At 43.2% G+C, this 16,789-nt stretch overlaps 1 protein-coding gene across 3 annotated transcripts in view; it reads right to left on the bottom strand.

The window, feature by feature from the left end:
* Positions 1 to 14,677, bottom strand: part of EEFSEC (eukaryotic elongation factor, selenocysteine-tRNA specific) — a 207,920-nt gene extending 193,243 nt beyond the window's left edge. For 2 of the 3 annotated variants that reach the window (XM_084886933.1, XM_084886934.1), the window contains exon 1: positions 14,296 to 14,666. In XM_084886933.1, the coding sequence (XP_084743059.1) occupies positions 14,296 to 14,614 (319 nt within the window). In that variant the 5' untranslated portion in view covers positions 14,615 to 14,666. Of the gene's footprint in view, positions 1 to 14,295 lie in introns of all 3 variants that reach the window. The other variant, XM_084886932.1, reaches the window with a different exon arrangement.
* Positions 14,678 to 16,789: the final 2,112 nt, after the last annotated feature.

Raw genomic sequence — 16,789 nt, 5'->3', positions numbered from 1 at the left:
GAGACTGAGAGATAGATCAAGACAGAGAAACACAGAACCATCTGGAAGGACCTTGTCAGCCATACTGAAGAATCTGGCATTTATGCCAATGGAGAACAACTGAAGACTTTTAAACAGGAAAGAAAAATAATTACATTAGCAATCAGACACTGGGAAGAAATGTTGTATGCATCTAGTCAGGAGCTAGTAGAGACCTGTTCTAAGGAAGCAGCTGTGGTGATGGGGATGCTGAACAGGTTAAAGGATATCTAGGAGGAACGAGACCTGGTAATGAATTCATATGAAGGCAAAGGAGGACATGCTGAGGATCATATCAAAGGTTGTGCCTTGTCGTGGCTCAGTGAACAGAGTCAGCCTGCAGACCAAAGGGTCCGGGTTCCATTCTGGGCAGGGCAAGGACCGTGGCTGCAGGTTCCTCCCTGGCCCAGATCCTGGTCAGAACACATGCAGGAGGCAACCAATCGAAGTGTTTCTCTCACATAGATATTTCTCTCTGTCTTCCCCTCTCTCTTCCACTCTCTCTAAAATCAATAGAAAAATATCCTAGGGTGAAGATTTAAAAAAAAAAAAAAAAAAGTTGTACCTTTTGAGAATGGAGATACCATTTCATTGGAAAGGTAAGGAACTAAAGAGGGTTGTCTTACAGTTATGGAGTCTGAGGGCCTATGGTGTTCACTGGTGGGGAAACCAGCCCAATAAGCAGTTAGAAACTCAGGTTTAGAATCACCTATTCATATTTAAATTAATTAAAATTTCAGTTGCTCAGTTGTGCTAGCCTGAATACAAGTGCTCGATAGCCCCAATAGCTAACAGCTACCATACCAGACTGAGCCACCCAGAATATTCCCAGAAAAATCTGTTGGAAAGTACTGTCAGCCCTCTCTTGACCATGTTGAAAAATAATGGTAAACAATGTGCTGGCAAAAACTAGCTCTCCTTCCCAATCTTTCCATGGTCTACTGTCTGTGGACATTAAACAGCAAGTGCTCAAAAAACAGAATCCTTCTTAGATAAAGTCTTTTTTCTCTAGAGCAGAAATTCAGAGGATCATATCTGAATGTGTCCTAGATCGTTTTAGAGCATAGAGAACACTGAGCATGCACACCCACATACAAGAGGGTCTTTGGTGCTTATGGCACAAGCCCTGAAATTCACCTGGAAATGACCACAAGCAGAACTATTTTTTTAAGCACCACACTACAATATAACTGGGAAGACAGAGCTTTAGTCTCAGGGTCTGAAGACCAAGAACAAGCCATTGATCCTCCCAAAGCTTTAAGCAACCCAAATAAATCTGTGGTAAAGGATGAAGCCAGGGCAGATTCCTGAGGCCAAGTAGGTCAATGCTAGCAATTCCAAGCCCTAATTTAAAAAAAAAAAAAATGTTTTAAATATTCATGTTTATCTTTAGGTAACACCTGTGCATGCTACCAAATAAATATCCTCAGGAAGCAGAGTAGAGACAAAGAAAATTATTTCAGTCTTCCTAAAGGCCCCAAGACAAGAGAGGCATCATCACAACACAAGAGATATGAAAAGAGAGAACGTCAACTTCTCTCTCAACAGTAAAACTTGTTTCTTCTCTTGCCAAGAGAGGATCACCATGTTAACTAAGTCCTTCCCGCTCCCTCCCCACCCAACTAGGGCTACTTCAAAGCAGCCAAGCCTAATCACACAGCTCAAGAAAATAAAAGACCCAATTAACAAAAAACAACTCCAATAATCCAGGAGAGAATGGAAACAGAAATCTCTATTTTTGACAAACTAACTTATCCATAAACTCTTCAGCAAGGATGGGGCTAAAGTCAAAGAGTGGCATGGACAAATCAGGGGCTCAGAAATCTGACTGAGTCAAAACTGCTCCATCCACTGGCCTGTTTTTATGGACTAGGTAATATAGAGGGGAAACGCCATCCTCAGAGCCTGGATTGCAGGGCGCAGTAAGATGATCAAGGGTCTAGAACAGTATCCAGCAGACAGGAGCTGTTCTTAAACATGTCCATTCCGCTTCGCTCCCTCTGAGTGGCAGATGGCTCTTCAGCCTTTACGCAGTCTCCTATATCCACACCCCCGGAGCCACGCTTTCCTTCTGATGGCGCCCTTCTGCCGTGGTATCACTCTCCCTCTCCCTCCTCCAGCAGATCTGAAAGCTGCAGTCACAATGGGGAGAGGGATGTCCAACCTCCAGACTACTTGTCATATGCCCGCTCCTCAGACTCTTCAAAAGCAGTAAACACAAGAGGCTCTCCAAATTCCTGAGCTCTGGACCACGCCTGCCTCTGCAGCTCTACCACCCTAATGGTTCCTCTGTGAACGTCACATTCCAGACCTTCCTTCATCTTGGCTGTATCTTTGTCTACTTCTAGTCTTGTACCTGGAAAGCCTCCCATCTTCTCCACTGGCAAATCTCAACCATCCTTCAAAGTGTCAATAAGACAGCTCCTCCTTCTCATTCACCCATTATTTTGATGCCCTAGCCTAGGGGTGTCGAACTCAATCAGAGAAGGGGCCAAAATCTTAAAATCCAGCCTAAATTGCGGGCCGAATGGTTTACTGAACAGTCATAAACTGGCAATGTCATAAACTGACAGCGGAGTGCAATGATGACAGCGCGGTGCGGGCCACATTGCAAGGCCTGGCGGGCTGGATTTGGCCCGCGGGCCTTGTGTTTGACACATGTGCCCTAGCCTCACCTCCCACTTCCCCCACACTTGAAAGTGGCAGCTACTGACTATTCTTCTGTGGCCAGGTACGCTCTCATACTGCTGACCATTCAGTGTGTGCCATGGGTCAGCTCTGCCCTTTCTTTTTTTCTGCGTGGAAACTTCCAGACCACCCTTCTAGGGTGTGCATATCTTATGCTCCTTTTCATAAAAACCTTACAACTCTGCATCTCATAGTTAATTGGCTGTTGACACTGCCCCTACTCTTCATTAGCCTCAGGACTAGGAGCTCCTTGAAGACAGACACTTGCCCTCACTGTCAAACAAATGCATAATATATGTTTGCAGAATCATTGAATAAGTGGTTGAATACAAGCCCAAATGTCCCCAGGGCCCAGGCATGTAAGACAAAGAAGAGCATTCTGAAGCACATATACCCACCCCTTCTACTCGGCTTCGGGACAGTGCCAACAGGCTGGAGCATGGCTCCATAGATACAAGAGTCTCCTTGTTTCCAGACAATCCAGAAATCTTTGTTATATAAAAAATCCTGGGGAGGGAGGGTGCAATGGTAAGATATGTACACATATAATACCTTAATTTAAAAAAAAAAAAAGGAAAATAAAAAAAAGAAATCCTGACTTTTAAATGATGAGATTTTAAAATTTTTTTAAACTGTTATATGGGCCATCAAAACATATCTGCAGCCGAAACCGGTTTGGCTCAGTGGTAGAGCGTCGGTCTGCGGACTGAAGGGTCCCGGGTTCGATTCCGGTCAGGGGCATGTACATTGGTTGCGGGCACATCCCCGGTAAGAGGTGTGCAAGACGCAGCTGGTCGATGTTTCTCTCTCATCGACGTTTCTAGCTCTCTATCTCTCTCCCTTCCTCTCTGTAAAAAAAAACAAAAAACAAAAAACAAAAACAAAAAACATATCTGCAGACCAGACCCTGGACAAGACCCTAATGTGGGATGAGACCAAGGGATGAATAGTCAGATAACTATCTCCTGCAAGGCACAATGGACAGAAATGGGCAGATCCAGGAAGAGAACAGGAGAGAACCCAATAGGCTTTCCAGAAACAAGCAAATGGCATTTGCTACACACCTACCACAGGCCAAATAATGTGTTGAGAACATTTAATTTTGTCAATATATATTTATTTAATTCAACTCAACTAAATTACTTCTTTAACTCAAATATTACTGAATAAAGATAACCCACAGAATATTTGCAAATCACATATCGAATAAGGGACTGGTCTCTAGAATGCAAAAAGAACTCTCACAACTCGTTAATAAAAAGCTAAATAACCCAATCTTCCATAAAGTCTGAATGTTTGCTGACCTACCTTCGGGTGCTGTGCAGCTAAAAAGAAGGCCTAGGAGCTCAGTGTGGACCCTCCCATGGGCAGCTAAGCCCAGTGGAGGCAGCCAGAAGCTGTGGATCACTTGAAACTTAATTGGATTTAATTGACATTTATAGAATATTTTCATCCCAAAGCTGCAGAGCATACCTTCTTCTCAAATGTACATGGAACATTCTCAAAGATAGGCCACATGTTAAGACACAAAACAAGCCTTTACAAGTTCAAGATTGAAATCATATCAAGCATCTTCTCAGATCACAATGGCATGAAACAAGAAATCAACTACTATAAGTCAATTCAAAAAACTTAAAATACATGAACACTAAATAGTATGTTATTAAACAATGAATGGGTTACCAATGAGATAAAAAATGAAATAAAAAACTTCCTGGAGCCGGGACCGGTTTGGCTCAATGGATAGAGCGTCGGATTGGAGACTGAAGAGTCCTGGGTTCGATTCCGGTCAAGGGCATGTACCTTGGTTGCGGGCATATCCCCAGTAGGGGGTGTGCAAGAGGCAGCTGATGGATGACTCTCTCTCTCATCGATGTTTCTAGCTCTCCATCTCTCTCCCTTCCTCTCTGTACAAAATCAATAAAATATATTTTTTTAAAAAATAAAAAAAAAAACTTCCTGGAAACAAGTGAAATGAACGTACAACAACATAATATCTATGGGACACAGCAAAAGCACTCCTGAGGAAAAAGTTCATAGCACTGCAGGCCTACCTCAAGAAACAAAAAAGCTCAAATAAATTATCTAACCCTACAACTAAAAAAAATTAGAAAGACAACAATAAGTAAAGGGGCCAGAGGAAGTAGAAGGAAGGAAGTAATAAAGATCATTGCAGAAATAAATGACATAGAGACTAAAAATAAATAAATAAAACACAATAGAAAAGATCAATGAAACCAAGAGCTGGTTCTTCAAAAAGATAAACAAGATTAATTATCTTTTAGCCAGACTCATCAAGAAACAAAGAGAGAGGACCCAAATAAATAAAATCAGAAATGAAAGAGATGAAGTGACAGCTGATACCAAACAAATAAAAAGGACTATAAAAAAATATTACAAACAAGTATATGCCAACAAATTGGACAATCTGGGTGAAATAAACAAATTCTTAGAAACATATAATCTTCCAAAATTCAATCAGGAGGAATCTGAATAGGCCAATAACAACTAATGAAATTAAAGGAGTAATTTAAAAATTTCCAGCAGCTCTAGCCCATGTGGCTGGGTTGGTTAAGTGTTGTCCCATTGCACTGAGAATTCACCTGCTTGATTCCCAGTCAGGGCACATGCCAGGGTTGCAGGCTCAAACCCAAGTAGGGGGCATATAGGAGGCAGCTGATTGATGTTTTTCTCTCTCATTGATGTTTCTCTCTTTCCCTCTCCCTTTCTCTCTCTAAAGTCAATAAAAACATTTTTTTTAAATCCCAGCAAACAAAATTTTTGGACCAGACAGATTTACAAGCAAGTTCTACTAACCATTCAAAGAAGAACTAACACCTATCAACCGCAAACTATTCCAAAAAATTCAGGAGGAGGGAAGACTTCCAAGCTCTTTTTACAAGACCAGCATTATCCTAATTTCAAAACCAGATAAAGACACTAGAAAGAAAATTATGGGCCAATATCCCTGATGTACATAAATATTCAAAATCCTTAACACCAAAAAAGTTGCGGGTTTCATTCCCTGGTCAGGGCACATACCTAGGTTGCAGGTACAGTCCAGTCCTTGGTCAGGACACAAATGGAAGGCAATGATCAATGTTTCTCACATTGATCATTGCCTCCCATTTTCACTTTTTGGCTATTATAAACATCTCACATTGATGTTTATAATAGCCAAAAAGTGAAAATAATCCAAATGTCCTTCAACTGATAAATGGATTTAAAAAACAAAAATGTGGTCTCTGCATATAATGGAATACTATTTTTTTTATTTTTAATATACTTTATTGATTTGTTACAGAGAGGAAGGGAGAGGGATAGAGAGTTAGAAACATCAATGAGAGAGAAACATTGATCAGCTGCCTCCTGCACATCCCCTACTAGGGATGTGCCCGCATTCAAAGTGTATATGTGCCCTTGACCAGAATCAAACCCAGGACCTTTCAGTCTGCAAGCCGACACTCAATCCACTGAGCCAAACAGGTTTTAGCTGGAATACTATTCAGTCATGAAAAGGGATGAAGTAGAGCTGGGTTAGGGGAATGGGGAGTTATCATTTAATGGGTATAGAGTTTCAGTTTTGTAAGATGAAGAGAGTTCTAGATATAGATGCCACCGAATTGTAAACATAAAAATGGTCAAGATGGTAAATTTCATGTAATATATACTTTACAATTAAAAATAAAAAAATATTTTCAAAAGAAGAATGAAGTATATATAGTTAATGCTACAACATGGATGAACCTTGAAAGCAGTACACTAAGTAAAAGAAGCTAGACACAAAAGGTCACATATTGTATGATTCCATTTATATGAAATGTCCAGAAAAGACAAATCTATAGAGACATTAAGTAGATTAGTGTTTGCCTAGGCCTGGGGGAGAGAATGGAAAGTGACTGCTAATGGGTATGGGGTTTCTTTGGGGGTTTTTTGTTGTTGTTGTTATTGTTCTGTTTTTTAAAAATAAATTTTTTATTTCCGAGGATGAGACAGGGAGGGAGAGATAGAAACATCAATGAAGGTGAGAGAGAAAATCATAAATTAGCTGCCTCCTGCACACCCGGGGATCAAGCCCGCAACCTGGGAATGTGCCCTTGACCAGAATCAAACCCAGGACCCTTCAGTCCACAGGCCAACACCCTATCCACTGAGCCAAACTGGCTAGGGCTGGCGTTTCTTTTTGGAGTGATGAAAATATTCTCAACTTAGACTATGCAACAGCTACACAGTGCTGTGAATATACTAAAAAAACAACAACAGTAAAGTGTACACTTAAAGTGGGTGAATTTATGGTACATGAATTATATCTCAATAAAAATGTTTAAAAACATTATTGAATATCTACTATGTGCCTGGCCCACACAAAGTAATTCAGATGTCTCTGTCCTGTGATGCCCCTTGCGAGGCTAATGGGAACAGCAGTTGGAAGACAGCCTGCAACAGAGGAGTGGAAGCATGAGGTAGAACATGGGCCCATTCCCACTTCCAGCTCCACCCTAAGGCCACCTCAGAAATGACAGGCTGCACCTCATCAGGACTGAGACCTTGGGGTTACCTAAAGCATCAGAGCTGCATACACTGTACTGTCATCTTCATTCAGCATAAGTCCAAGGTCAACTGAGGCTCCAGCCAACAAAGGATGACAGCATCATGGAATGGAGGTGAGGAGTAGGGAGATGGGGATATGTGCCAGGGCTTAATTTATGAGTTGCTTCTTTGGATGCCTGTTCAGATCTTATTCCATCCTGGATGGGTTGACTTTGAAGAAAAACCCAAGAGACATGCTGAGAGAAAACAAAAGAGATGCTAAGTGAAAAGTTTAAAAACAATTAATTTTAAATGATTACAGCTTTACCAAAAGCTATGGCTATGATTTCCTTCTGACTTTGATTATAACCTTCCAGCAAAAATATCTGCCTTAAGAAGGCAAAGTCTTTGCATTATTTTTTATTCCTAGCATGACTACAAAAATATTCTTTGATTTAACATTTGATATGTTTTGTTCTCAAGGGCAAGCCCCATGAGAAGAAAAATGTACCCTAACAGAATGAAATATGACTACCTGTTTCCATTTTTCTTTCCTGTTGGTTCCTGTTCAAATATTCTGCATTAATTTAAACTCAGAGCTGCATCTCTGATATTATTCTACTCCCACACTATCATCAAAACTGAAGTAAAGTCACCCGCTGTCCAATTCCAGCAGAAAGTACTGCAGACACAGCTCAACTTAAGACTCTCCTAGAGATGGCTAAAGGCACTCCAACTTGGATGGAGATCAGGTGGGGTCAGAGAGTGAAAAGGTAGCGGACAAAACAGGAAAACTTGTATTTGAATAGAAAGAAGCATACTTGGCACTGAGGAAGGCCGACTTCCAATCTGGACATAAAGAGGCTTTAAGCAAGTTAAAACAAGAGACACCAGCAGAGAACATCACAAAAGTGGCGCTGGCCCTAGGTGGTGTGGCTCAGTAGGTTGGGTGTCATTCCGGCCCCAAAAGGTTGCTGCCCCAGTCAGGGCACAAGCCTAGGTTGCGGGCTCAGTGCAGAAAGCAGCCTAACGATGTTTCTTTCTCTCTCTCTCCTTTCCCCACTCTCTCCAAAAATTAATAAAATAAATGTTTAAAATGTAAGTGGCACTATAGAGAAGAATCTTTGATTCGGTGCACACCTTTCAACAAAGAATAAAAAATAAATAAAAGGCAGCTTTCCCTGGGTGAGCACTAAGGTTCGGGGAACCTATACCTGGCAGATTCTAGGAATTAAAGAAGTTAAGGTTAAGGAAACATTTCTACTTATATCAACTCCTTTAAATATGCCTCAGTAGCCCTAGCCAGTTTGGCTAAGTGAAGAGAGCGTCATTCTGCGGACTGAAGGGTCCCGCGTTCAGGGCTCGTGCAGGAGGCAGCCAATCAATGTGCTTCTCTCACATTGATATTTCTCTTTGTCTTTCCCTCTCTCTTCCACTGTCTCTAAAAATCAATGGAAAAATGTCCTCGATGAGAATTAAAATATAAATATGTATATGCCTCAATATTTTAGGGCAAACATATATGAATGCCAGAATGTATTTTTACACAGATTCATAAGAAGAATTAGGGACAAGAAAACCCAAAAGTAGGGTTTTTTCCTTTGGTTGGTTTTGCATTAGAATAACATCCAAATATCTCACATAGTTAGGCCCCCAGTTTGTTATCTCTGCTTGTCCTGTATGGCTTTCTGGGCATTAGGTGCAGATGCCCACACATTAATATTAAAAATCTGATTGAGCCCTGGCCAGGTAGCTCAGTTCGTTAGTGTCATCCCAATGTGCTAAGGTTGAGGGTTCCATTCCCAGTCAGAGTACATAAAAAATCAACCAATAGATGCATAAGTAAATGGGACAACAAATCTCTCTCTCTCTCTTTCTCTCTCTCTCTCTCTCTCTCTCTCTCTCTCTCTCTCTCTCTCTCTCTCTTCCTTTCTCTAAGATCATTTTTTTTTTAAATCTGGTTAAAAACACACATTCAGTAACACACACAAACACCCTGTTTCATGGGGCCAAAGGAAAAACCCAGACAGACTGCAAGCATACTCCTTGATAAAACAGGACAAAGGGACAAGCACTTTCTCCACATTGGCACCAAGAGCTCAGAAAGCTGGAAAAACAGAAGGCAAATTAGCTTGTTTTACAAACAATGCTTTTTCCGGGGCTGCAGAGGTAAAAATCCGGGGGCTGCTGACTGTTTTTCCTCCAAAGAGAGAGCCCTGAGTGAGACTTACAAAGCTTTGGCAGCTTTCATCAGCTGTGTCCAGGGGGACCTGAGATGGTCCAAGCCACGCGGGAAGAGCCACTTAAATAAATGGTAGGCACAGGAGGCAAGAGATCAGGGCAACAAGTGGTAGCAGAAGAGCTGCTGTTCATTAACTACTGGAACAAAAGACCGGGAGACAATACACTGTTAATCCTAGCAGCCGCTAGAGGACTATAAATTGCCAAACCAATATACCAGCATTTTTCAGCTCTCCTTCTTCCTGCCAGAGTTAGATTAAGGATGGGTCCAAGTCCCTCATCCCCACCCAAGTCTTTAAAACATACATTACTGAATCTTTTCGAAGTTCTAACCCTGAAAGGTTAATACTCCAAATGGATGAGAGAAAAATGCTGCCCTGAAACACCGCTATAGGGCCGGGAGAGGATGGGCACTTCGTCATTCACACTGAGAATGCCGAGGACAGGCTGTGTGGTCAGATAAACAATTCAGACAGCCCCGCCATTTATGAATTGTGTTTCCTGATCTCTCTGAGCCTCTGCTTCTTCATCTGTAAAATTGGAATATCTCTTCCCTCACACAATTGCTGTGAGGGTAAACAAACAACAACAACAACAACACATGAGGGTAGCATTAAATAAATGGAAAGTACTACTGTTATTATTAACCCCATAGCACCACTTAGGAGTTTTATCTATGGCCACATAGATCAAGGAGATAAAGCCCAATTTTCTCTAAGTTAAGAAATAATTCTTTTTGTACATGAAAGTATTTAGGGGAGCAACAGGATTAAAGAGAGCCAGCTTTACGATACATTAAATTTCAGAGATATCATCATGGAACTCAGTCAATAGTTCTAATTTCCTTCTACTGAGAATAATGCATTCAGCAAGGGCTCTAACCCATTCACAAAGGCTGGGAACACTAACAAAAGCCCAGTTTCCCAGCAATCCCAGGGATAGGTGCAGTGCCTTGTGCCAGTAGGAGTCCCTGCCCAGCAATCTTGCCTTTCTAACGTTTGGGCCTGAGCATGTCACAAACCTGCTTTAAAAGCCTCCCAGTATCCTTAGGAGAAATCTAAACTAAGGGCCTAATCTAAGCCAAACACCACTCTCATGGGATCTGGCACATCAACATTTTATTTTCATCTTCGGCACACCTCCCTACACACCAAGCTGATTTCCAGCTGCACCTAAATGCCAGCTGTTATCTCTGATTCTAAACAAACAAGACAGCAGATTTAAGCCTCCCAGCCCTGCCCAGGAATTTTCTCTACCAGGAAAGCTCTTCTTTCCCTATCATGTCTCCCCCACCACTGCCCCCAGCAAATTAAATTATTCCTGCTTTTGTAATATGTCAGCGGTCCGCAAACTGTGGCTTGTGAGCCACATGTGGCTCTTTAGCCCCTTGAGTGTGGCTCTCCCACAAAATACCACATGCGGGCGTGCACGTACAGTGCAACTGAAACTTCGTGGCCCCTGCGCAGAAGTCAGTTATCTGTTCTCAAAAGAAATTTCAATCGTTGTGCTGTTGATATTTGGCTCTGTTGGCTGAGTTTGCTGACCACTATCCTATGTGCAAAGAGTTTAACAGGTCACTCTGCACATGGAACAGTGGCTCTGCTGTCAGCTCCTAGGGGAAGGAAAAAGAACCAGCAGGCATGATGTGCCTACTTCATACTGACTGCTCTCTGCTCACTATAACAGCTAGCCCAGGAGCTGGTACACAGGTTCATTCATTGGAACTTACCAAGTGCCTACTATACACCAAGCTCTGGACCAAAAAGTGAGAATACACTGGAGGACAGAGACAACTAACAAGTCAAAAGATGGAGAATATCAGAAAATGAAAAGGGCTATATGGAAACAAAATATGGACACGAGAAAGTATGAGAAGAGAGGTGGAGACACTTTAGATAGGAAAATCAGAGGAGGCCTCTCTGAAGTGGCATTCAAACTGAGACGTAAATGATGGGGATCCAAATGACTAAACAGAGGGAACAGCAGGTGCAAAGACTGGCCCATTCAGAAAGTAGAAATAAAGCCAGTGTGGCTGAAAATAGGGAAAGGAAGGGCTGAGGCTCATTGGAAAGCAAAGGCCTGACCATAAAGAGGGTCTCTTCCTGTGGGCTATAAAAAGGAAGCCTGTAATATGAACATCTTAATGCCTGTAATATGAACAGGAAAGTCTCACTCAGGAGGTGAGAGAAAAATAAAAAGAGTCACAATGTACCTATAAGAGAAAAATTCCTCTTCTTTTCTTCTATAATGTTATAATCTAGACTAAGGACTTGCCTAATTCTTGAGGCATTGCTAACATAGAATCAGGGCAGTATCTGAAACCTTTGTGTCCTATTAAAAGCTTCTCTCTAAATGTGTATGTTAGAAGGGGACAGTGGCAGTATGAAGTGGTCTGAGGAAGCGTGGGGAAGCTTTGCAGTGAAGCACAGCTGGGCTTGCCACTTATTGGCAACATCCTAAATCCCAATTACCTCAACTGCTAAGTGGTAACCGCCACATTTTTTGTAGGGTTGGCCCAGAAAGTGGCAAACACGCCAAAAAAGAAATGCCAATAAACAGCTTCGTAGTTACTCCTATCTGCCAGTGTCTGGAAGGTCCAGAATTAGATTCAAAAGTCATACAGTTAGTAAGAGTGAAAGCCAGGCCCTAAGCCCAGTTCTAACTCCAAAAGTACATCCTTCACCACTTTACATTATATACTAAAAAAGACTAGTAAGAATTTGCCTTCTCTCTCTCTTTTTTAAAATCTGTCTCTTCCACTTCCAACCTAGCCTGACTCAGAGTACATGCCTTAAAATACATTTGGATGCGACCAAACAGAGTTCAGTTACAAGGGGAGGAGAAAAGGGCAGAGGTCACATGCCCCTTTATATTCCCCTGATGACTGAAATATACATATGGCTTGAGTAGCAGACTTTAGACAGCATGATCTTGGGCCGATCCCCTCTCTTCTTTGAGCCTCCATTTCCTCTACTATAAAAGGGGGAAGTTACTAGTATCTCAGACTGCCTACAGCATAGGACAGTTAAGCAGTAACAATGATGAAAGCAACTAACACACTCCCCATGCCCATCGACCAATTAGGCCATCCGTCACCAGGCCAATAAAACCATCAGCCCAAGACAGACCACGTTAGGCTCATGTCAGAGTCCATGTGGAAGACAAGTTGGGATTTGCACTGATGGGTCCAATCAATACTTCCGAGAACATACTTCTAGAAACTTCCTTCAAGGCTTGCCTGCCTGGCCCTACTTCCAGTTGCCCCTGCTCATCCTCCTCCCCACATAGGACTTTTCAAAATTCTTTGATTTCTCTTGTTCTTATGTTTTTATTGATTTCAGAGAGGGAGAGATAGAAACATCAATGATGAGAGAGAATCACTGATCTGCTGCCTCCTGCATATCCCCCACTAGGAATCAGAAACCCAGGCATGTGCCCTGACCGAGAGTCAAACCGTGACCTCCTGGCTCATTAGGTCGACACTCAGCCACTGAGCCACACCAGCTGGGCTCTTTGATATATTTCAAATCTATGCCTATGTCACTGTTTGTCATCCCTTTTAATAAATGCCTGAAGATACTGTTGTTATAGAACCGCGGGTTAAACATGTTCAATAAAAAATAATCACCTGGCCCAGCAGTGGCACAGTGGTTGAGTGTCAACCTAGGAATCAGGTCACAGTTTGAATCCCAGTTGGGCATATGCCCAGGTTGCGGGCTCGATCCCCAATCAGGCAGAAGGCAACTGATCAATGATTCCCTCTCACCATTGATGTTTCTATCTCTCCCTCTCCCTTCCTCTCTGAAATAAATAAAAATACTAAAAATATATATGCACATGCCCTTTGCCCCAGCCAGTTCAGTTCTAGGAGCTTATCCTACAGATATATTAGCACATCCATCAAAGATTTCTGTTCTAGAAAATTCACTGAAGCATCATTAGCAAAAACTTAAAACGAATAAATATCCATCAAGAGATAGTTAAGAAGGGACTCTTTCCTCCTCCCCATATGGGAGTCTGTACTTGTTTCCAATAAATTTCCACTTTTGTAAAAAAAAAAAAAAAAAAAAGGAGAACGTTAAGAAATGTTGGTGCAAGTATACAATGCAATCTTATGAGACATCTGGAACCCTTAAAATAAAATAGTGTATATGTTGCCATAGCCGGTTTGGCTCAGTGGATAGAGCGTGGGTCTGCGAACTGAAAGGTCCCAGGTTCAATTCCGGTCAAGGGCATGTACCTTGGTTGGGGGCACATCCCCAGTAGGGGGTGTGCAGGAGGCAGCTGGTTGATGTTTCTCTCTCATCAATGTTTCTAGCTCTCTATCCCTCTCCCTTCCTCTCTGTAAAAAATCAATAACATATATTTTAGAAAATAGTGTAGATGTTGTTACCAATTTGTAAAAAAAAAAAAAAAAAAAAAAAAAAAGGAAGAAGTAAAAAAGGAGAGGGATATAAGTATACACAGATATGCCTGTCTTTATATATGAGTTTTTCTGAAATGATACACAAGACCCTGGGAACAGTGTTGCCTCTGGGAATGGGAACAGGGCGACCAAAGGACAGGTGAGTGGTGTGACCTTTTTGTGACATTTTTTTACGAATATAATTTTTGAACTCTTTTCTGTTTTCTCAGTATTACATATACATCTTGACTTTCTGAAAACTCAAAAACTTTTTAAAGCACCTTCCTGCTCAGCTGTGCTGGGTGGGAAAAGCTTCCAAGGCCAGCGAAGCCCGGGGCTTGGGGAAGCCTCGCTGGCCCCACCTCCTGAGCGAGGCGCTCCCGGCGCCCGGCTCCCGTCCCGCCCGCGCTCACCGCCGATGATGGTCCGGATGAGGGAGGCGTGCCCGGGGCAGTCCACCAGCGTGACCTGCAGCTGCGGCTCGCCCGGCTCGGGCCCGGCCTCCGGCGCCGCGGGGCGGGACGCGGGCAGCGCCGATCGCAGGCGCGCGGGCAGCGGCACCGAGAAGCACGAGAAGCCCAGGTCCAGCGTGATGCCGCGCTCGCGGCTCTGCGGCTGCTTGTCGAAGGCGGCGGTGGAGGCCGTGGTGCTCAGCGCCCGCGCAAGCGCCGTCTTGCCGCTGTCAATGTGGCCCAGCACGCCCACGTTCACGTTCACCCGCACCCCTGCCATGCCGCCGCCGCCGCCCGGGACACCAGCCGGTTCGCCCCTCCCGCGGCCGCCGCTGCAGTCCGATCCTCTAAGCTGTCCCCGCCGTCACCCGCGCGACAGACATTCCAGTTCCGGCCCCGAAGTTTCCGCCTTCTGCACCTATGGGCACCGCCAGACACAGCGCAGGAGGAGGGTGGCCCAGGACGGGACTCGAATACAGTGCTGCTCACCTGGCACCTCCCACCTAAAGCTTGGAGGAACCTGAGGTTGGGGGCTCCATCCTGCCATCCACTGCAAAGCTGGAACTGCATAGAATACACAGAGAATCAGAACTCTGGATCTAGGGCTCAGCCCTCTTATTTCCGCTTTCTCTCCCTTCCTCACTCCTTCCCTCATGATCTTTCCTGTCTTGGCTTTAAGAGCCATCGACTTTTAAATGGATATCTCTAACCAGGCTTCTCTTAACTGCATACAACCTGAATGGCTAATAGGTATCTCAAACTTCGTGTCCTCACTCCACCAGCAGCCCCCATCACATTTACGGAGAACTACATTCTCAGTTCCTCAGGCAGTAAACCTGGCTCAATCCATGAGTCCTCTCTTCCTTTTATATCCCACATCCAATTCATCAACCAATCCCATTGGTTTTACCCTTAGAAAGCAACCACATCTCACCACCTGCGCTGTTAGCACTTGGTCCAAGCCATCATCTCTTACCTGGGCACCTGCAGCAATAAAAGTTGATTCTTTCTGGTGTATGGTTCTATGAGCATTGGCAAATCCACAATCATGTAACCACCACCATAATCAGGATACAAAACAGTTCTACAACCCTCCAAGAAACCCCTCTGTGATCAAACACTTCTATACCTTTATTTTTAAAAAAATATATTTTATTGATTTTGTACAGAGAGGAAGCGAGAGAGATAGAGAGCTAGAAACATCAATGAGAGTCATCGATCAGCTGCCTCTTGCACACCCCCTACTGGGGATATGCCCGCAACCAAGGTACATGCCCTTGACCGGAATCGAACACAGGACCCTTCAGTCTCCAAGCCAACGCTCTATCCATTGAGCCAAACCGGTCTCGGCACTTCTATACCTTTAAACCCTGGAACCCACTGATCTATATTCTCTACTCCTACAAGCTTTTTCTTTCCCAGACATGATGTAAATAGGAGCACACAATGGATAGCCTTTTGAGTCCAGCTTCTTTCACTTAGTGCATCTGAGATTCACCCACCAGAAACTGCAGTGCATACTTCTTTTTATCGCTGTTTATTATTCCATTGTACGGACAGACCATCATTGCATCATTGGTTTACACCTTCACCTAGCTTATGTGTAAAAAGCATTGCTCTGGTTTCTATATGGAGAATATGCCATAGGAGAGCCAAGATGATGCAGAAAAAAATATTTCAGTACATTGAAATCACAGTGAGCTACCACTACACACCTATTAGAAAGGTTAAAATTAAAACAAAACAGCTCTTAAATTGCTGGGGGGGGGGGATGGAAAATGGCACAGCCACTATGGAAAACAGTTCAGCAGTTTCCTTTAAAATTGACCCAGCATTCCTACTCCTAGGTATTGAGCCAAGTAAAATGACGACATGTTCACACAGAAACCAATGCATAAGTGTTTAGAGCAGCTTCATTTGTGATAACCCAGAGCCTCAGCCAGGGCTCTGATGATGACACAATGGTACCAACTTTGTTTCTCTCTCTCTGTCTCTCTTCCTCCTTCCTCTAGGTTGCTTTCATTCCTAGGCAGGCTCTCTCCTCATGGTGACAAGATAGCTGTCAGGAGCTCCAAGCTTGCATCCTCAGCAACTGCATATGATGTCCAGTTCAAGTCATTGTCTTCGATGAAGTCCTGTGCCCCAGCACTAAGCAGAGAAATACAATGCTCTCCCTAGCCAGGCATAAGTCATAAGCTCACTCCAAGAGCCAGAAGGAAAGGGGGACTCCCTATTGAAACAGCACTGTTGCCAGCAAAATCCAGGTCACATCACTCCCCTTCATTGTGTCTTTTGTCTCTATCCTGGCATCTACTACGCTGAGTCAAGATTGCTTGGGGCTCTGATGCTCTCCCCCTAGACTGAGGATCCTTTACACATTTTAAAAAAGATTTTTAATTGATTTTTTTTTTAGAGAAATAGGAAGAGGGAAAGGAAAAACATCAATGTGAGAGGG

The sequence above is a fragment of the Pipistrellus hanaki genome (genome assembly GCF_964339955.1).
Source record: "Pipistrellus hanaki genome assembly, chromosome: 6".
Lineage (NCBI taxonomy): Eukaryota > Metazoa > Chordata > Mammalia > Chiroptera > Vespertilionidae > Pipistrellus > Pipistrellus hanaki.
The sequence above is the reverse complement of the archived record's forward strand: the minus strand, read 5'-3'. Positions and strand labels throughout refer to the sequence as shown.